Genomic DNA, 21,704 nt, shown 5'->3' with positions numbered 1-21,704 from the left:
TTTACCACCAACAAAGATGCGTATGGTGGAATCTCCGTCAAAGGAGAGGAAAATAAGAGAAGACGGTATACATTTAATAGTTTGTTAGGAAACCTGGTAATAAAATTCAGCATTTGAAATGTTCTACTATCGTTTTGCAATATTTGTATAACTTGCCTTTATGCTTTTAGCATTTTTATAATTTTGATGTTATTTATGTTGTGTTTGTAGCAAAGCAACTACTCAGGAAGGCATAACAGGGGTGTTTTGATAGAAGACCCAACTGAAAAGAGAAAGCTTGCAAAGGTAATAATTTGTTAGTTTTTGTAACGGGCTATGTGATAAAACATAGCAAACATGTTCACATTTTAAATTTTAGAACATCTAGATAGTTATGGGATTATATTGCAATTTGCTAGAATACCAACATTATGTTTTATATTTCGTTCAACTGGTTTATAGATACCGCAAAGATGTTGACAAAACTTCCCCGACGCTACCAACATTTTTCCAGTTTATTAAGTAAAATAGTATAAGCATGATGAACTCAAACTTCTAAGTGTAAAACCAATGATAACCTGTACAATTATGGAACTAAATTTATTGTGTTAAAACATAGCAAACATTTCGACGTTTTAAATATAAGAAACTTCTAGCAAAGTTGCTTTGATTATTTTTGAAAAATGCTAGAAATTTAGTGCACTATCCTACTAGTATAAAGATACCATAAAGATGTTGACAAAACTTCTCCGACACTGCCAGCATTTTGCCAGTTTATTAAGTAAAATAACAAAGGCATGATGAACTCAAACTTCTAAGTCTAAAATCAATTATCTATATAACAAATGACATAGGTTTTAGTGCCATGTCATAACTTGCAATCATAAATCTCATCCGTCAATATCCATAGTTCAATTTTCACCATTGGATTTTTTTCCACTAATTTCACTACCTCTCAACATATAACTCTCACTTATTCTTAAAATAACTACCTACAATTTTCATCTTAAATTTGTGTTGGTCATGTTAATATTGAGGCAAAAAATATCAAATATTTTGATTTTCAAGAGACGATTTTAGTAGGAATTTGATTGACACTTCTTTTTGTTATATGATTGTAGTTTGTCTTCATCAACTAACATGATCGACAAATTATAACATATACAATGGAACTAAATTTGTGGTGTCAAAACATAGCAAACATGTCGACGTTTTAAATATAAGAAACTTTTAGCAAAGTTGCTTTGATTATTTTGAAAAATGCTAGAAACATCAAAATAATGTTTTAGCGCATGATCCAACTGGTATAAAAGATATCATAAAGATGTTGACAAAATTTCTCCGATACTACCAACATCTTTCTAGTTTATTACGTAAAATAACAAAGATATGATGAACTCAAACTTCTAAGTTTACCACCAACGGTAACATATATAATTATGGAACTAAATGTGTGAGAGTCAAACTCTTGACCGACATAGGTGAAAATTGGACCTCATGCATCAGACTTAGTTATTTTTTGTTTTAGGTAAGAGCCATAAGAATTTTCATCACTCAAATGCATTTTATGATTGAATAGCGGCCCATTCAATGATTGAAATGTAAAAGCATTACGTATAATAACAATAAAGAAAATTCTAGAAAAATGTTTAAAATGTTGTTCTCCTAACATAACTAATACATGAGAATCAAGGAAATGCTAGAGAAATGTTAAAAATTTGGTTAACATAATGTAATTAAGTAAGGAAACATATGATACATTATTATGTTGTTGTTACGATGATTCATCAATTAAGTTGTTTTAATTTAGAAGTATTTTTAAGTGTAAGTATATAATTGTGCTTTTAAAATCAATAAAATGTTAGAAAAAATTTGAAAATCCTGTTATATCTAAGAATGTTGTTAGAATCAATAAGATGTTAGACATATAATCAAACTTCTATTCACCTTATCTGACTAATTCATAACATGTGCCCCACATATTATGCTAATAGAATCAGTAAAATGTTAAAAAAAAATACTGAAAACGTTAGAAAAATAAATATCTGTTTACATAATGTTTTCTTATGAAAACAAGATTGTAGCGATGGAAAATTTAATATCTTTTCTTACGAAAAAGTGATAAAAAATGTTACATTTAAGTATGTTGTTAAAATTAAATAAATGTTTTAAGAAGATTCCAACTTTAATCAACATATATATAATTTTCATAATGATTTTCGAGAAAAAATAGTTTGTAGAGATAAAAACGTTGAGAACAATAAGAGATAAAAAGCAAATTACAAAGTCCTACTTTCATGAAGTTGTAAAAACTTAGAGAGAGAAAGGAATCTCGTTTTTAGGACAAGAACGACTAATTTGATATGTTAGTTTTGACAAATATAAATTTTGAAAATAAATATTGACAATCAATTTTGATGTTAATTTTTTCTTAAAATTTATGGAAAAAATATATTTATTAACTCAACCTCAAGAAACCTTTGGTTTACTATAAAATATATTTATAAAAGAACAATAATGGGATAAAATAAATGGTTTGAAGCATAGGGTCCACCAAAAAGTACACTTTTGGACTTATTTTCCATTTTATGTTTTATTTTGGTCTTATAGTGTTTATTGATTTAGGAGTGAATATATGACTAATTACCCCCTTATTTTTTGACCTTAGACTCAAAAATTCCAAAAAAATAGGAACTAGGGTTTTGAAGTGGAAGCTTTGGAACCAAAAGTGGGAGTTCGAGAGAGAAGGAAAGAGAGGTTGTCGGCCAAAGCTTGCTCGGTCAACACTCAAGGCCGGCCAAGTCTTGGCTGGCGAGGTAGAAACTCGGAACAGTAGAGAACAAGACGAACACCAGCTGATCCATTACAATACCAACTCGGTTTGATCTTCAAGCACAGCTCAGGACAAGAAGGCCCTTCACCAACAGCAATCGAGACGAACAAGGGTTGCTGCCAACGTCACCGAACCGACATAGCAGCTCAGGTTGTTCTTCATTAGCTCGGGTAGTCCAACAAGAACAAGGGTAGCTCGAGACTAGGCCGGAATCTCCATGCTTTTGGCCGGTTCTATCTTGAGTTATTCCGCCCATTATTTTGGCCAGAAAGTTTAGGAGTTTTGTTTGAGACGTCGTTACCTTGCTTATCCTTATGTTTGACTTGGTTTTGGGTTGAACTTTTAGAGAGAGAAAGCTTGGCGAAGCTTCCATGGTAGATTGTTCTTGAGAGGAAGAAGATGGTATTATTGGCTAAAGGGACCCTATTTTTTTTACTAAGGGGACACCTATTTTTCACTGTTAAGGGGAGATCGACTGCACCTAACCACCTACATTTTCTAACAATCTCAGCCTCGCGCCTCATCGAAAAAGGAGGATTTCAACCTTAACTTGTGTCTTTCTTGATCTTATTTTTGTTTATTATTTGTTTCGCCATGTCTAGCTAACTTTTGTATTCAGATACTTTTGAAACATGATTTCATGTGATGAATGACTTATGACTTGTTTAAATGTTAATTTAACTAACCTCGTCAAATTTTATAAATTAGAAGTCTTGATCTTAATCGTCCATTGACATATCATTTGATAATTTGTACTTAATTTGATAATCGATTCTTAGTGACTTTTGATGGTTATACTTAGTTTGACGTATTATGCTTAGGAGTGTTATATTGACTCGTTGCCAACTCATTTGATAGTGTGTTATTAGTTTCACAATCGATACTGATGATGCATAAATTGTCCAGACGTTGACTAACGTCAAAGAGTCAAGCACGGACCTGAAGTCCAACGGGTCAACCCGGCCGAAGGCAACAGAACTGCTAAACCCTCAGTACTCCGCTCTCTACACCCCTAATAAAGAAGCCCGAGCCAACTTTGCATGCTAAGCTCTGACCTGGTTTGAGAATCTAAAGTGGAGAAGTTAGCAGAACTCTGTTCGGCCACCTTGAGCACTATTGCGCCTAAGACAAGACTCATCTTAAATGAATAATATTTATCAATGTTATATCAATGTATACGACTAACCATGACACGAGAAAAATAACCAGGCTTCACACACGACTTTGGTCCAGATATACCCTAAAGATTTATTTACTTAAGTTATTTATTGTCACGAACCTCAGAATTCTTCTACTCCTTTGTTTATCTACTTTCGACTAAGGAGTGTTGGGACTCATGATGATACATAAAATGGTCAACCATTGACTGACGTCAAGAAGTCAAGAAAAGACCAGAAGCCAAACGGGTCAACCCATCTAAAAGAACAGGATCGTTAGGCCCGAAGAGATCCACCACCGAACCCCAGAATCGGGAGGTCAGTCAGATCACTTAAAGAGCTCCAGCCCTGCCCTACCTCAAACACAACCAAGTCTGCCTTGGAATTTGCAAGAAGTATAGGGGGGTCCACATAAGCAAGGCCAACGCCTTACACCCTAGACATGGGAAGGCAGAAGCGGCCCACACGCTTACCGACTTAATCCTGAATCTTCCTAAAGATGTCATTCGACTACTATCCTAAGTGTTTAAATAACTTGGGCTTCAAGAGTGTCAAAAGAGGAAACATCTCCTAAAATATCTATCAACTCAACAACATATTTACGAAGTATCCTGAACATAGGAACTTCTAAATATCCAAGATATGAGATAAACTCAAAAGGAAATCCGAAATCTCCCAACTACCGAAGAGTATGCTTAATCCCTAACAGTGGATCAGAACTACTTCATCTACACCGTCTATCACAGTCGGTCCAAAGCAGCCTATAAGGGCATTATATCACCTTCAATAAGGTACGTTCTCGAAGGATCAATACTCAATACTTTAACTGTAAAGGGCAATCTGATTGTCTTTAGTGTTGGAGAGGTTTCCGAACTCTTTGCAGATTTTCCCTCAGGTTTCCAAGAGCAAGAGCGGGAGCTAGAGGAGAAATATCTTTCACCGAGACAGAGTATCAACCATTGAGATGTGATTCAGCCACCAAGTCTCAATTCCCTAACCATTAATCGGAATTTCCATTTTTGACATTAGCAAGAACTTAGAAGTCTTTCCTCAGGATAAACGTATGCGAGTGATCCACATGTGATTATGATGATGCTTTAGTTACTTAACTAAATAAATATGTAAGGTTTAGAAAATACTTGAGCAAGGTTGTATGTGAAGCCTGATTGTTCTTCGCGTAATTGGATATTTGTGCAGTATTGCTTGTCAGGGATGATCCTCAGGGCTACTTTCCAGAGCCACTTCCGTTGATCTTGTCAACGTGTTCATTCGAGTGTAATGGATATTGACGCCTTTGCTTCTTCAGAATGGATTTCCTTCTTTTATCTTTTGATTTTCTAATATTAGGCGTCTGATTTTCTGATCACGCATTTTTTGAATTTATCTTTTGGGTAACCGACCACGATACCTTCTTTGTCAGTCGTGGGACTCGCGTCTTCCTTCTATTGGTGCCTAACCTTAGACGTTTCTTGTCACATTAATGTTGTGTCTGTTTTAGTCAGAGATCCTCCACGATTTACTATAAAGCACTTATGACTTCTTTTGATGTCAAAAATAGTCAATCTCGTATCAATCAGAATAGCGAATTCGCAGTGTTGGATCCTGTCGTGATTGATCAATCTACTCCGTTGACTCTCATTCCTGCTCTTGGGAACCGGGGTGAAAATCTGAAAGGAGCACGAAAACCTCTCTGACGCTCAAGACAACCAGATTGACCTTCCAGTTAAAATATTGAGTATTGAATCAACCTTGGAGGTGAGTTGGTACCCTTTTATAGGATGCTTTAGTCGACTATTGGTAGACGGTGATGATGAGATAGTTCTGATCCACCGTTTGGGATTCATGCTACTCTTGCGTAGTAAGTTGATAGATCTTCTAGGAGATGTTTCCTCCTTTGAGACTCCTAAAGCCCAAGTAAGGTAAAATTCTCGAGATCTTCCCCGACTGAGATCTTTGATTAGATTCGGGTAAGTAATGGCTAGAACAAAAAACAACATCGAAAGTTAAACTCTTCGATCTACCACTTTATATATAAAAAAAATATACTTCTCCCAAAAATCTAATTTTAAAATGCCAAAGAACATTAGATTTGAAAGCAAATTAGTGAAAAAAAAATTAATCCTACAAAAACGACGAAATGTTCTTCAACTAAATAGAAAAATGTTTTGGCGCACAAAGAAGTTAAATGCGAAGGTAACTTCGAATGAAGTACACAATCAGGTATTTATTGATCTCGTGTACAAAGCTATATGCTTTTTTCACTGCATTTTGTTGGGGTCCCTCCTTATATAAAAAGGATTCCCAGTTGGAATAGAATTTCCCTTATTCCTTGTTTGGGGAAAAAGTAGAAACTTCTATTTTTTCAAGCCTAAAAAGGAATTCCTATTTCTATTGGTAATCCTCCTTATTTGTCATTATAAATTGGGAATGAAAGGGATGAAATTATTCATAATTTCGGGTAAGAGAGTATCATACTTTCAAGTCAGAAAGAATCCTCACAGTTGGGAGAGTGACAAGAGAATCCTTTCAGATGATATCCTCTCAGATTAGAGAGAGATAGAGATCAGAGAGATGAGAACAAAGAGAGGTCAGAGAAAGAGAGATTTCTGAAGTGGTTCTTTCAAGAAAGATTGAAAGAGAAAAATATTGGTTTGAAGAAAAGAAGATTATGAATCCTCTGAAGCAATTTAGTTTGTGTTGAACTTATTCAAGCTTTTTGGTAATCTAGGATTTGTTCAAATCCTAATGGTAGTAAGAAATCTTTGTATCTCCTTTCTTGTTTGGTTTATCCACCATATGTTTGGTGATGAATTGGTTAATCCCCTAGTGGTTTAGGGAAGAATTGGTTAATCCTCTATTTATTTAGGGAATAGTTGATCCAAGAGTGTTTCCACACATCTTGAAGAGTTGTTAATCCTCTATTTGTTTAGGGAAGAATTGTTATCCAAGAGTGTTTCTACACATCTTGAAAAATTGGGTTATCCACCATAGGTTTGGTGAAGAATTGTGTACCCATTATTTAATTATAGTGGAAGATTTCTGGAAAAGGTCCCGTGGTTTTTTACCTTCTAGTTTGGAGAGATTTTTTGCCACGTTAAATAATCTTGGTGTCTCTACTTTTACATTCGCGTCGTTTATATTCATATTCCTGAACAAGTTAATTAGGTTATTTTTCCTAACACATTTGACAAGGCTATTAACGAACAAATATTATTTATTAGTTCGTATTCTCCAATTTGCCTTAAGAAAAAGTAATATGATCTACATTTTCCCTTTCGTATTTGACAAACTTAAAGTAATGTAAATTTCGATTTCTTGTCAAAGCAATTTTTGTAATGCAAAAAGTATGAGCTTCACTGGTGAGACTTATAAAATTAAATAAAGCATTCGTGAGTATGCTCGATGTATATTACAAATTGGAAATTTAAAAATACTTAAACACACCATGCACATTGTCTATTGAAAATGAATTTCTGGTGAAGGAAACAAATTTTATAGAGAGAGAAATTGAAAATATTGATCTAAATTTGCATTTTTTTTGTTGTCTTTGAAAATATATTTTTTGCATACTTTTGGATTTTAGCGTCTAGTTTAGAAGTAAAAAAGTCAAAAATTTCATAAGAATATAAAAGTATCACAAGATAACGAAACACCAAGAAGAACACAATTAATAGATGGTGTGTTTGGATGAAGAATCATGAATCAACAGATTGAGGAGTCCTTCAGATTCATGATTCCATGTGTTGACGGCAAAAATGGCAATCTGATAATCAGTCCGAAATTAAAGACTCGAAGCTGGATCGCATCTGATTGAATGATACTGCTCCTTCGATCCCCGCTCCTGCTCCTGGAAACCTGGGGGGAACCTGCAAAGAGTTCTGAAACCTCTCTGACGCTTAAGACAGTCAGATTGTCCTTTGCAGTTAAAGTATTGAGTATTAATTGATACTTGGGGAACATACCTTGTTGAAGGTGATGCGATGCCCTTTTATAGGCTGTTTTGGACCGACTATGATAGAAATTAAGGCAGTTGGGATTCACCGTGTTGTATTAGAACTACTATTTCGTAGTTAGGGTTTCCTCTTTGTGTTTATCTCGTATCTTAGATATTTAGAAATTCCTATTTTCAATAATCGTTACTAAATATCCTGCCGAGTTGATAGATAGTCTTAGAAGATGTTTCTTCCTTTGAGACTCTTGAAGCCCAAGTTAATCAAACACTTAAGATCGTAGCTGACTGAGATCTTTAGGAAGATTCGGGATTAAATCGGTAAGCGTGCGGCGGATTTCTGCCTTCCCATGTTTAGGGTGTAAGGCATCGGTGTGGCTTACGTGAACCCCCTATACTTCTTGCGAGTTCCAGGGCAGACCTGGTTGTGTTTGAGGCAGGGTTGGAGCTCCTTAGATAATCTTACCGACCTCTTGATTCTAGGCTTTGGTAGCAGACCTCTACGGGCTCAGCGGTCCTAATGCCTTGAGCCGGTTGACCCGTTGGGCTTTTTGTCCTTTCTCGACTTATTGAAGATAGTCAACAACTGACCATTTTATGTATCATCATCATGGATTCACGAGTCCGCCCAATTATTTTTTTTTAGTTTGTTTGGTAATTAGAAAGAATCTTACGATTAAAAATTATATCATATATTTATTTTTAAACTCTTTTTTTTTTCAAACACATTTTTCCAAAAAATCGACCATTTTTTTCAAAAAAGGTTTTTTTCACTCCGAAAACTAATTCTTTTCCCGAAAACTTTTTATCACGAGAATTGTTTTTTTCTACGAAAATTGTTTTTTTTCACATGAACTTTTTTTTGGGAGATTAGTAATTGACCCCCACTTATTTAGCTATATTAGGACTACACCCCTAAAATGTTTATGCTTTAGGCGTTAACCTCAGTGTCCTATTTCCCGTCAAATACTTGTTAGCCGGGGTGTGCGAATCACACACTTCTTCTAGGATGAAACTATCCTCATCTTAAGAATTCACTTCCTTCTCTACCAGGATCATCTACTTTCTCTCTCGAGAGTTCAATTCTCAAACAAATAGTTAATCATAGGTAATAATCTGTCCAATTTCTCTTGCAAATTTGGAGAGGGAAAATACAATCCTTCGTTTCGTATAAGAGTTCTCAATTTAGAGTGGGAAATTCAAATTCTCTCTCATTCGCCTCTTCCAATTTCCTTCGATTTGCAGGTCATGGAAGAGTTTCTCATAACAATCAAAATTTCACAAGGTCTTTCTTTTGTTTTCTCTACCATTAAATAGATTTATAACAATCAAAATTTCATAATTGGGAAATCTGGATCTGAACGTTCTCGGGTTGGTCTTGAAAAACTCTCGATCCATTCAATGGAATAGTCGAATTTGTTCATCAGTGTTGACAATAGAAACTGGTTTTGATCCATCCATATCCTTGAATTTATTATAATTGATGATTGGGAGGTTGAAGAGGAAGAATGGGGTGGATGAATTAAGGGTTAATTTGATATCATTTTTATAGAGAAAAAGAGATACATATCTGTGTGTGTGTGTGTGTGTGTGTCTTTGTTTCTTGACTGAGATTCCACTGATATAAGTCTACTAACCATCTAGGAGAACCTCTCTCCATGATCCCACTATTTTAGAGACAAACCATTATTAATTTATGTTTCTCTGTGCTCATCCAGATGGATTATTACATAATCCCTAGAAAATTAAACCAATTTCGTATGTCGAGAACTAGGATTCTACGAAGATTGAGCCCCTACAGTACCTATTGATGTTGGATTATTTGACCAATCAACCCTTCTTCATCGATGGGAGCAGTAGTACCACCGCCACCAGGAGGCAGAGAGGAACCAAGATCAAGCATGTAGGAAACCTTCTTCTTCTTGTTATCGCTACTCATGGAGACTAGATTTTCTTTTTCCAAGTTAGAAGGCCAGTAGGAACAAGGTGAGATTTGGTGGCGTTTCTCTCTATTGTTTTTGTAACCCTTCTTTCTCTCTCTAGATACTTAACAGCTAAAAGAAATGAGGATTAATTAGCACCGCTGATCTTCTTATGCATGTGTTGACCGTTATATTTAGAGGGGTATTTTCGTCCGAGATGAAGCATGTGACTCGCACGCCCCTTATGTTGACAGGAAATCAGCCTTTGTGGGTTAACGCCTAAACGATAATCATTTTAGGGGTGTAGTCCTAATATAGCTAAATAACGGGGGTCAATTACTAAATTTCCCTTTTTTCAATGAAACCGTTTTTCTTGAAAATTGTTTTCCACGAGTTTTCTCCAAGAAAATCGTTTTTCCGCAAAAATTTTTGTTTTTTCCGAGAAAATCGTTTTTTAGAGCAGATTAATTGGATTCTCAAAAAGAAAGTCTTTTCAAAAAATTGTTTAAAAATAAGTTTTCACGAAAAATAAACGTCTTCAGAAAAATTATTTTTCGTCAAACAACGGTTTTTGAAAAACAAAATCAAGAAAAAAAAAGTTTTGGGGAAAACCGGTTTTTCGAGAAAAATAAAATGATTTTTCGAAAAAAAAAAAACGATCTCAGAGAAAAAGGAAATGGTTTCTCAAAGAAAAAAGGTCTTCGTGAAAAAAATAAAATGATTTTTCGAAAAAAAACGATCTCAGAGAAAAAGGAAATGGTTTCTGAAAAAAAAAAAAAAGGTCTTCGTGAAAAAAATAGTTTTTGGAAAAAACGGTTTTCGATAAAAAAAAAAAACTTATTTCCAGAAAAAAATGTTTTCGTGAAAAAAAAATATTTTCGAAAAAATGTTTCTAAAGAAGTATTTCTTTTGTTTGATTTTTAGTTTAAAATTTGGACTTCATAATGCAAAATCCTAGCAAATTTTAAGGGATAGGGTGAGATTTTAGTCTAATACAAATTTTGGACTTAAGTTTCAATAAGATTTAAGAGTCTTAGGATTTTTGGTGCCCAAATAGACCAAAGAATCTCGATTCCTGTCAAACCTCATTTTAGTAGGAATCCTATACCTAAAAGCAAACCCAAAAAACGATATTTCAAACTTAAATATCTCTTTCTTTAACAACACGAACACCACAAAATTAGATATGATCATATGAAGCTTTTTTCCATACTCCAAGGAAGCTTCTTTGGAGAACATCTATATAACAAAATAGAGCTGGTTAGTGCTGACTAGGACAAAATAAATGCATCTAAATGATGAGTTAGATGCTGAGTTGGATGATGACATGGACTCTTTTAATCTGGACCGTTCAGACTAATCTCACATTAAGAAACACTCGATCGCAGCCATTGAATCCTATTGACTCGGTAATTGAAACGGCTACATTAAATCCTTGTCGTTGCAAACTCTTAGTCTTCTCTTCCTTCCTTCCGTACCTTAACCCCCTGAATTCATGTTTTCCATCTTCTCCCTCAAAAATTCTCGAAAGACTTGCCCGTTGCTTCCTCCCAAGCCTTCACTTTCTTCCTTTCACCGGAAACTTAAAGTAAACGGTGTCAATCTCTTCCAATCGGTGAAACACTGGACAATGTGGAATCAATTGAAATGTCAATCTCCACGGTAATCCTATTTTTTCTTGACCGATCATACTAAATTTTTCATTTGTTATGGTCTTTTTCTCTTGCTTTGCTTGGTTGATATGTGGTCGTTTAGATGCCATCAAATGGATTATCAAAGTAGGTTTTCAATTATTTCTAATCTCTAATTTCTTTAATAGAAAATTCTAGGGTTTTAATTGACACCTTTTCCTTTTTGTGTTTTGGTTCATAGATTTCTCCTATTTGCTAAAATCTTGGTTTCTCTGGTGTTTTTTACTTGATAGAATGTGTACAATACTTTGGGTTTGATTGTGGGTCTGTTGCTCACAGAATCACTGAAGCCGGAATGTGATTCTTCTTATATGTTTCAACTCTCTCTGTCTCTATGCTTTTGATTTCAGGTTAACTGGCACCTAAATTCTCTTTGTTTGTAATTTAAATAGAAATAAATTACAATCTAAAATATGGGGTTTCAATCTATTTCCTCCCATTTTTGTTCAGTTATGTTAGTCATTATTTCAATTGCAATAGATTTAGGTATGCTTTGATAAATAACAAAAATATTTTCTTTTATGATTACAAAAGTGTGCGACATTTCAGTCAATTCTATATTATGAATCGTCGTTCAGCTTTTGTTATTTGTGTTGTTCGATTTTGAATAACAAAAGATTTGGGACTGAAAACTTTCCATTATAGTCAAATTTTTCAATAAAGTTTGAAGGAGTACTATAACTACATAATATTGTGGTATCAAAGTGTCTCGCCTGTATTGTTTAGTATAGGTTTTGCACTTTTAGGAGATCAAAGTCATTGATATTGCGCTTCAAGTTTAAATCAATAGGATTCAAATCAGGAACGATAATAATCTCTTTCATTACTTGTATCTTTGTTTAAATCAGCAGGATTCAAGTCATTGGTAATAATCTCGAACATGCTTCCGTTGCAGTTCGGTTTTGTGTAATGTTGCACATGCAGGTAAACATTTGTTTTTGAAGTTCGAAATTTTTTATAGTTTTCTAGCTACGTACCATGTCCATTGTGCATTTATTTCCTGAAGTACCTTAAACTTGACTCAACCTATTTCTAACTAACAAATGTCACATCCCAAATCTATGGGTTTTTCTTTTATGTATTGAAATGATTGATGTAAAAAACTCGTATGTGAAATTTCTTTTTCTCTATTATATTGTGAAAGGTAGTTCTGACTATTGCAACTTTCTCTCGAGCAAATATGCTTCTTAGTGTCGGCTCTCGGTAACATTTTTGTTGAGTTCTTTTTTTTTGTTGAATGATTTTTGTTGAGTTTACTGTAACAATTTTTTTAAGTTCCTTTCGACTTGCAGGACTTCACTAACGTTGACTCTCCAGTTTTAGGCTTCAACACTTTTCTGCCACATTTTTCAGAAGTTTTTAATGTTTCAATATGTCGTTACTTAGTTTTTTATGTTCATTTAGTTAGTCATACTTTAATGGTAGTCGCTCACTTTGTTACTTTGTTTACACCTGTACAACATTCGAAAGGTCAAAAGTGAAAAGCCCAAGGGTGATAAATATATTTTATATTGCAAAGAAAAGGAAGAAAGTCCATGTGGCAATTTGTGTGTTCAAATGCAATGTTATGTAATTGTTATGTAGAAACTGTATGTATACTGATAAATATTTTAAGGTGGTGTCTGAATTGAACAATATGCACCTGGGTTCATATTTATTGTGTGTCAACATATTTATTGGGAGCAGGCGCTTATTTAGGATTTCTCTCTTTTCTAGATTTTACAGGTAAAAGAGTGGCTTCAAAACCTCGGAGTAGGAGATCAAACGACAATAGTGCAAGATGTCAATGATGAAGTAGATGATGTGGTTGTTCGTTCACATCAAGAAGTAACTGTTAAAAATAGGTGGTTGTTGGTGCTCAATACTTACTTGGTTGAAAGTTACACAACCATTTTTTACTGTTATAATCTTATAAATTGGTTTCCTATGCAGATATGTTCCATCGAGTGCTGCTCTCTCAACCATTCGCCCAACACTTGGAAGGCAGCAATCTGCTCTAGGTACAGCAAAGGTGGCAATGCAAGGATATTTGAATCACTTTATGGGAAACTTGGACATTGTAAATTCCAGAGAGGTGTGTCAGTTCTTCTTCTCAAATTTATATTGCTTGATGGTGTTTATCCGATGCCATGTGAGAAACAACACAATTGAGATTGCTCCAAGTTAACTTTATGTCCATAAATCATTGTTTGTTGACAATAGTTTGTTGATTCCCCAGTTACCTTCTTTGCTATATAAGCGACCATGAAGTAGCCAAAGACATACCCATATAGTCCTTCATTCAGATTTAAACACAATGTCTTTCTCTTTTGGATTCCAATAAATGGTGGATGATCTTTTACCATGTGAGGTGGTCTCCTACCTTCTATATTAGGCACTCATAAGAAACGATAGAGATTGAAAGTCAGAGTGCTTTGATTACAAATTCGAGCAATATTTGTTGACCAGATTGTAAGCAAGGGTATCATTTTGAATCTTTGATTAAATTTTCGTTTTAAATAGTTGCAACTCTTCCTTCCACTTTTATTAGCACAATTTTCCAACTATAAAGATTAGTATTGTGGGTTGCAGGTTTGCAAGTTTTTGGAGGTTTTCAAGTTGTCATTTGCACTTGAGTACGGTCCCAAACTACAATTAAACAAAGTATTGGTGAAACATCGAAGGAAAATATCAAGGGATGATGATGAGGGAAAATGTTCTACGTGCCTTTGTTTTAGTTCTTGTAATAACAACTGGCAAAAGGTAAGTTTATCCATGAGTCCATAGTTGTAATCCCAATAAAATTTGATATTGCCTAAAACAATACGTTCTCCAGCGGTGGTACCTTAACATATAATCCTAGAATTAGAATTTCCATGCTTTGGAAAAATGAAAATTGATTCCTGTGAAAAGAGATGGAAATGAAATTGGATGATGAATTGATGACAAAATTTTATATATCTGTACGCTCCCTTTATCCAATTCCGAGTAAACCTGACCCCATATGTCATTATTAAGTTCCACTTTGTGACAGGAAATGACAACATTTAGCACTAATTTGATCATCGACAACATAACAATTATGGTACTCTTTTTTACATGGGTTCACTAATACTGCTTGTAGGTGTGTGGGCTGTACTGAAACATGGATTCTTTGCGTTGCTTGGAGATCCTTTGGATTCCGAACTGTTGGATATAATTGTGTTTGATGTACTACCATCCTCAACTAGAAAGAGAGAAGGTCAAGTTACTTAACAAGAGAAATAAAGGAGGGTAATTTTTTACGTTATTCATTTCAGGTACTTAGTATGTTGCTTATGATCTTTAACGATGAGTGTTAATGCTCTTTGAGCCTCATCTACTCCTGAAAATCATAAAAGGTATCTTATCTCTTATATTATTGTGTGTCATATAGTTATGTTCTCTTCAGTATCTTGATGAGAAAGGCAAAAATGAGTGTTCTTATATAATTAATAAGTTTTTCTGAAAGTTTTACATGATCTAAATTAAATTTCTTATGGTTGCTTAGATCCTTTCAAGATTTGAAATGATCAAAAAACTATTAGTACATTTTTAGCTATAGTTTGGAAGAAGCCTTAAAAGTTAACACTTCCAATGTGTGCAGAGCTAGAAAAATAGTTAAACATTGTTTTTTTTTGTATGATTCTTTGCTTCAGGTTTCCATTGTGGTGATAAATTAACTAAGAAAGATGAGACATAAGTACATTTTATTGTCCCCAATCATTCTTCATCTGCTAAAAAGCCTAAAATTGGTAAGCTTCCTACTTTCCTTCTTCTCTAATTGGCAAATTCACTGTCATGCATATTTAATATTAAGTGGTGGGTCTAGCATAGAAGCCAATTTTATGTTCAAAATAAATCATGAAAAATCATAGCCTTTAGATACATCTTCATCTTAACTGCTCATGTTTCCCCACATTAAGATATATTCGTATTCTATTCCTTATATCCCTATTCTGTTTTTTCTTTACGTTGTGTTATCAGTCTATAATTAGAATAACAAAAAATAAAAACTAAATCAGGATCAGGTATACTAATAGACGAAAAATTTGAAGTATTTTATTAGGTAATTGGAAGAACCAAACATTATTTTGAATCTTGATAGTAAGCAAAGAAAACTACCGTTACTGCAACATAACTATACCAATGGAGAATCAAAGTTAGGCTTGATAGATCATGTTCATTCTTTTTCGTAAATGGTTATGGAGGTAACTGTGAGAAAGGTTAGAAGAAGAAAGGTTAGAAGATGATCACTGAGTATATATCATAGGCCTAACAAGAAACCAATTATTACCAGAACATTTTTCACTGAACTCATGGTAATTGCCAACATCAAACACCCGCACTTGCCACTTCTTTCTCACCTTCATTGTCTTATTCGACTTATTCTATTTCCTTGGTTAGTTTGTTGTGGGTAGCTTCATGTTATGATGATGCATTTTCATGTTTCTTTGATTTGGTGAAGATAATTTTTGTTTTTACAACCCTAAAATGTTAGTTTGGTCTAATTCAAGGTCTTGGTACATGTATTTGAGAGAATATAATAGATCCAATTTTGTGTATTATTTTGCTTGGGTTTTATTGGCCAAATGTTTTTGTCTGTAGTGTTCGTCTCTTCAGATATACATTTAGAACTCTTTGTCTAAAATTATAAAGGACAAGGAAAATCTAACCTAACAACTAAGAAATGTGTAGAATTGGAACTTTTGAAATTATTCCAAATGCAAAATTATGGTTAAGTTTCTCTAATGTTTATACTTTGACTTTGTCTTGCAGGTCAAAGACATAATGTTTGATTAATGGTTTTGATACCATTTACAAAGACTACCTTGTGAGCATTTTTGTGCTACTGGGAAATAGTATTTACATTGTGGGTATAGACCTGTCAAATTTGGCGATGGAATCATCCAGTGTTTGTCCAAAGAGCGACTAATGTCCCGTAACTTTAATCTTTTTGGCCATGGAATAATATTAGCTCTGGTTGTTGTAACCTTATCAACTAATGTACCGGAAGTTCAATCCTTTTGGATATTAATGGTAATTTCATATCCTTATCTGCAATGTTAGCTGCGAAGATATCATAATCATCTTTTGTTTTTTGTTAATATTATTCAATGGATGATGAAGATTATAAAAAATTGTTATTTCAAGTGTCTTAAAAATTACATTTTATGTTTGAAATTCTATTTTTACCGTGCCGTAGGCACGGGCTATACCTAGTCTATATAACAAAACATAACTTGGTTTGTTGAGTGGGACAAAATAAATGCATGCTGACTAGTACAAAATAAATGTCTTTCATGCTTATTATGATAAAATTCATGTCATCATCCTCTCTCATTAAATATCTCTTCACATAAACCAATCACTTCATCACCAATTTAGTAAGTAAAAATATTTAATTGATCTTTTCATCTTCATCATCAATTATAGAGCATGTTCCACATTTCTGAGCTGTACAAAAATTCTAAAATGATTTATATTGGGCCAGTTGAATTTTAGTGGAGGACCCCCGAGTTTTTCGTCAATATTCTATTACAGACTACATCTTTTCTTTGTGAAAACTATTACATTTCTTTAGTCGTTCACTCGTTTGTATGAAGATGATTTTTCTACTATGACTAAGACAAAGTAAATGTCTACCATGCTTATTAGATAAAATTCATCTCATCTTCCTTTCTCATTAAATCTCTCTCCACATAAACCGATCACTTCTCCATCAACTCAGTAAATAAGAACATTTAACTGATCATTTCATCTTGACGTGGTGGAGCTGAAAAGGTGTATAGAGCACGATCTATATTTTTGAACTCTAAAAAATATTCTATAATGATCTATAATGTTAGTAGTTGAATTTTAGTAAATGACTCTCGATTTTTTCGTCGATATCTTATTACTAGTTACATCTTTTCTTTGTGAAAACTAATACATTTGTTTAATGGTATGTATGATGATGATATTTCTACTTAATTCTAAACGTTGTAAACAGAAATTGCAAAACATCAAAATTCTCTCAAAATCAAAACGAAAATTTCTATTATTTATAAATGTTTATTTCATGAACCATTATATTTTGTTATATCTTCATTGGTAATGTGAAATCCGTAATGTATTGTCCCATCTTTATAATTTTTTCCTAGCCTACCATTATATACATGTTACATTTAAACAGGTAAGCGTCCAACGGATATGTCATGTCGTAGGCACGGGTTATGGCTAAGATATAATAAAACAGGAAGGAAACTCCTTAATAAAACTCCATCAATACACAAAACATTTACAACCTCAATCAAGGACGGAACTACAACTAGGCCGAAGGGGCCATGACCCCCTCAATTTAGCCGTAGTGACCTCCACTATAATCTACTAGAACCATGATTCACAAGAATTACCTATTAATACATATATATGATACTTAATAGATAACATTAGCGGTTAATAGCTTCTTGTCGGACTTTGTTGTTATGACTCAAGTGACTTGTGTTCGATCCCACGTGCTAGCATATTTTCTTTTATTTTATGTGTTCCTAGACTTCTCTAGGTGTGTTTGGAAAGATTTAGTATTACATTGTCCCCCTTGATCTTTCATCTTGATTCGGTCCCTCACCTCAATGGAAGCTTTTCAAAAGGACTTCAAATTATTTTTCATGAAATCGAGCGTTATAGCATTACTAAAGAATTTGGAGAAAGATTGAATGAAAATGAATGAAACAAATAAATACTTTCAAAACCCTATATCATGAAACGAAGCTGGAAAAAGAACACTAGAGGTCTACCTTTTTTGGTCAGAAATAATTAGTGGTTTTCTGGGTGGTAATAGAGATTTCAGTTACTGTAGGAAAGAAAAGAAACTCAATTTTTGGGCTTGAAATATCTCTCAATCCCAAATTATAAGAAACCTAAGAGCATCTCCAAACGTGAAACCTTTATATTGGCATAATCTCTATATTTTTACTCCTTAAATAAAGTTTCATTCCAAACGCAAAACACTATTTAAGTCTCCTTGGGAGATAAAAATACTAAACTCTTCCACTCTCAGGCAATCCAACGTAACAGAAACAATCAAATTCTCGCGATCAAAGATAACAATAGAGATTGGCAGGAACACTTTAAAGACATTCAGAATATCTTCACCTCCCATCTCCTCAATATCAACACCACCTCTAATCCTATCTCTGACCCCGTCATCTCGAATCTTTTCAACCCCATCATCTCCACCTCCCAGAACGCGGACCTCATAGCCATCCCGGATAAAGCAGAGATTGATCTAGCTATCCAATGGCTTAAAAAACACGCTGCTCCCAGACCGGATGGTTACCCCCTTTCTTCTTCCAATCTAATTGGGACACGGTCAGCCAAGATATCTATAATTTAGTCCAGAACTTCTTTCACTCGGTTGTCCTGCCTCCTGACACTAACCACGCACATATGGAAGGTCTGAGCAGACTCCTCACCTCAAATCCTGGTCAAGATCAATTTCTGGGGTTCCCCTCTAACAACCCCAACCTTACTATTTCTCACCTCCTATTTGCAGACGACTGCATTATCTTCGGCAAAAGCTTGATCGATAACATTCATAACCTCAAAAGTATCTTTGATCTATTTTGCTCCGCTTCAGATCAAATGATTAACTATACTAAATCCAATATCTATTCTAAAGATTCTCATCCCAAGTTTAAACGTCTAATCATGCGCACCTCAAAGTAGAATACGCTTCCACTTCCAAAAAATACCTGGGAGCTCAACTCTTCATCAGAGCACATAAAACAAGGTCTTCAACTCAATCCTCGAGAATATTAAAAACAAACTCTCCAAGTGGAACCACTCCTTTTCAGCAGTTGTTGCGGTCGTTCCCCGATACCAAATGCAATGCTTTGCCATTCCCAAAGGCATAAGCAAAAGCATAGCGACTTTGCAGAAGTCCTTCTGGTGGGGAAAGTTAAAAGTTATATACACGAAAGCATGGTCATACATTTGTCTTTCAAAAAAATTAGGAGGACTGGGCATCCATCATCCTCACCTGGATAACACAACCCTCCTAAGTAAACTGGCTTGGAGGCTCAAATCGGACCCCAATGCCATCTGGGTTCCATTCCTAAAAGCAAAATACTTTCCAACCTCTGATTCTCTGGGTCCTGCTAAATCCCACCACTCGTGGAACTGGAAAGTCCTTAGAAAACATTTCGATCAGATCGATAACCTGATTACTTGGGAAGTTCGTACGAGAGAACAAATTAATATTTGGACAGATAATTGAATCGTTGGTATCACTAGCCCAATCACAAACTCCGATCAATTTAATCTGGTCAAATTTTCGCAGCTTATTTCTAATAACCGTTGGAATGATGTTATCCTTAATGCTAACTTCGATGAATCCTCCCAAAATCTGATTAAAGTCATCCCTCTTCGGAATGAAGGACCAACCAATTGAAATGGGTTCTCACCGAAACTGACAATTTTTCTGTTAAATCCTTGTATCAGCATCTCAGTCTCAATAATAATCCTCAACCCCTTTCTCCGATCAATTGGAATTTCATTTGGTCCATCCCCACTATCACCCGTATTCATCTTTTTATCCGGAAAATTTGTATTAAAGCCCTCCTTGTCAGGGAGAGAATTGGTAAGTATGTAGGAAACATTCTCGTTTGCCTGAATTGCACAAAAATAGAAACTATTGAACATGCACTCTTACATTGCCCTTTAGCGAAAAATAATTGGTTTCACTTTAATATCATATCAACCAACATTGCATCTCTAACGAATTGGATTTTATCTTGGCAGGATCTGACACAAAATAGTTACACATCTAATGACATTCATTTTGTTACCATACTTTGGCATATATGGAAAACTCGCTGCGATCATTGCTTTCAGTATACAATTAAGACTACTAGTTCGGTTATAAATATGATCATGGTTTTTCCCAAAATCAGTAAAACTCAAAATAATCCAGCTCCTACTAGGTTGAAAAAATGGAAACCCCCTTTATCTCCGTACTTGAAATTAATGTTGATGCATCTTTTACTTCTGTTGAGAATAATATTGGTACTAGTCTAACAGTTCACGACGCTGAATCAAGATTCTTGAAAGCCAAAGTAACATCGACAAGAGCACGAAACAGTGAAGAAAGTGAGGCAATTGTTATTCTCCAGGGGCTCACTTTGGCAGAGGAAAACAATCATAAAATAATAATAGTAGAAAGCGACAATATCAACCTCATTCAGCATCTAAAAAATCTGAGACACAAAATCCAATGGCAATCAATGATCCACATCCGATGAATCAAAGAAATCAGGAATAGACTCGACAACGTGAAATTCAATCATACCAAGAGAAACCTCAATATCCAAGCGGACAAATTAGCCAAATGAGCTCGTAAGAAAAATAGATCTAAGACTTGGGAGAATGTTCCTTACTTTTTAGTTAATATGTATTGTAATAGTACTCTGGTTGCTTAATAATATTTCATAGTTCAACAAAACAAATTCTCTATATTGGCATCTTTGTTATTTTATTAGTTTTATATCTAACTTATTATTTTTATCAATTATAACTCTAAAATTTGATAAACTAAATATAATTAATATGGATTATATATAAAAACATTACATTAAAAAAAATATATAACATTAGAGATATTACAATGCGTACATTACTACAAAATACGAAAATATAAACTAATAAGTTACTTATTACACAAGAAAGTTTTGCACAATTTCTATCTTGACACAAAAAAATTAAAGATAAAGAAGGTCATTACGCGTTGAGAAATGTTTTGGTTGAGCATTTATGGGCAAGACGAGGTGATGTTTCGTCTTAGAAAAATGATTAAATTCTACGAGACGATATGGTCTTATTTATAATCTAATTTTATATTTTGTTAATTATTTTATTTTTATTAATAAAATTTTAATTATGGTAATTTATAATTATATAACTTATTAAATATTATTATTAGTTTATTAAAATACAAAAATAATAGGGCACAAGTGTCAATTTATAAAACATATTAAGGACTCAAGTATAAATTTTATGGGAACTAGGGACCAAAAATATATTATGTCCCATCACCTCTATAATCTAGAGAAGTGAATAGTGAGCCTTCAAATGTGAAGGGTCACTATTCACAAATCTCTACATTTTAGAGAAATGGAGCTTCCTTTAGAGCTCCAA

The 21,704-nt window shown here is 34.1% G+C and overlaps 1 protein-coding gene across 5 annotated transcripts; it reads left to right on the top strand.

The window, feature by feature from the left end:
* The first annotated feature begins 11,294 nt into the window (after positions 1-11,294).
* LOC147531936 (phospholipase D zeta 1-like) lies at positions 11,295-16,592 on the top strand. Of its 5 annotated transcripts, none has more exons than XM_086651283.1 (8): positions 11,295-11,502; positions 12,383-12,455; positions 13,248-13,375; positions 13,464-13,605; positions 14,103-14,273; positions 14,635-14,890; positions 15,188-15,283; positions 16,308-16,592. In XM_086651283.1, the coding sequence occupies exons 1-6, from the start codon at positions 11,336-11,338 to the stop codon at positions 14,650-14,652; spliced, it is 699 nt and encodes a 232-aa protein (XP_086507409.1). In that variant the 5' UTR covers positions 11,295-11,335; the 3' UTR covers positions 14,653-14,890; positions 15,188-15,283; positions 16,308-16,592. The 5 variants fall into 5 exon arrangements, with proteins under 5 accessions (XP_086507409.1, XP_086507408.1, XP_086507407.1 ...); XM_086651281.1 differs by having other exon boundaries at positions 11,322-11,502; positions 12,380-12,455; positions 14,635-14,783; XM_086651280.1 differs by having other exon boundaries at positions 11,322-11,502; positions 12,380-12,455.
* The last annotated feature ends 5,112 nt before the right edge of the window (positions 16,593-21,704 follow it).

Source organism: Eschscholzia californica, unplaced genomic scaffold (genome assembly GCF_041429995.1).
Source record: "Eschscholzia californica isolate CP2 unplaced genomic scaffold, dmEscCali1.0.p SCAF_6, whole genome shotgun sequence".
In the NCBI taxonomy this organism is placed as follows: Eukaryota; Viridiplantae; Streptophyta; class Magnoliopsida; order Ranunculales; family Papaveraceae; genus Eschscholzia; species Eschscholzia californica.
The sequence above is the reverse complement of the archived record's forward strand: the minus strand, read 5'-3'. Positions and strand labels throughout refer to the sequence as shown.

What these genes read in the sequence shown, in the direction of transcription:
- LOC147531936 (XM_086651281.1), top strand. Translation starts at nt 11,336, where the DNA reads ATGTTTTCCATCTTCTCCCTCAAAAATTCTCGAAAGACTTGCCCGTTG. An exon ending in TTGAAATGTCAATCTCCACG is followed by an intron (nt 11,503 to 12,379) that starts GTAATCCTATTT and finishes TGTTTAAATCAG; the next exon opens with CAGGATTCAAGTCATTGGTA. An exon ending in GTGTAATGTTGCACATGCAG is followed by an intron (nt 12,456 to 13,247) that starts GTAAACATTTGT and finishes TCTCTTTTCTAG; the next exon opens with ATTTTACAGGTAAAAGAGTG.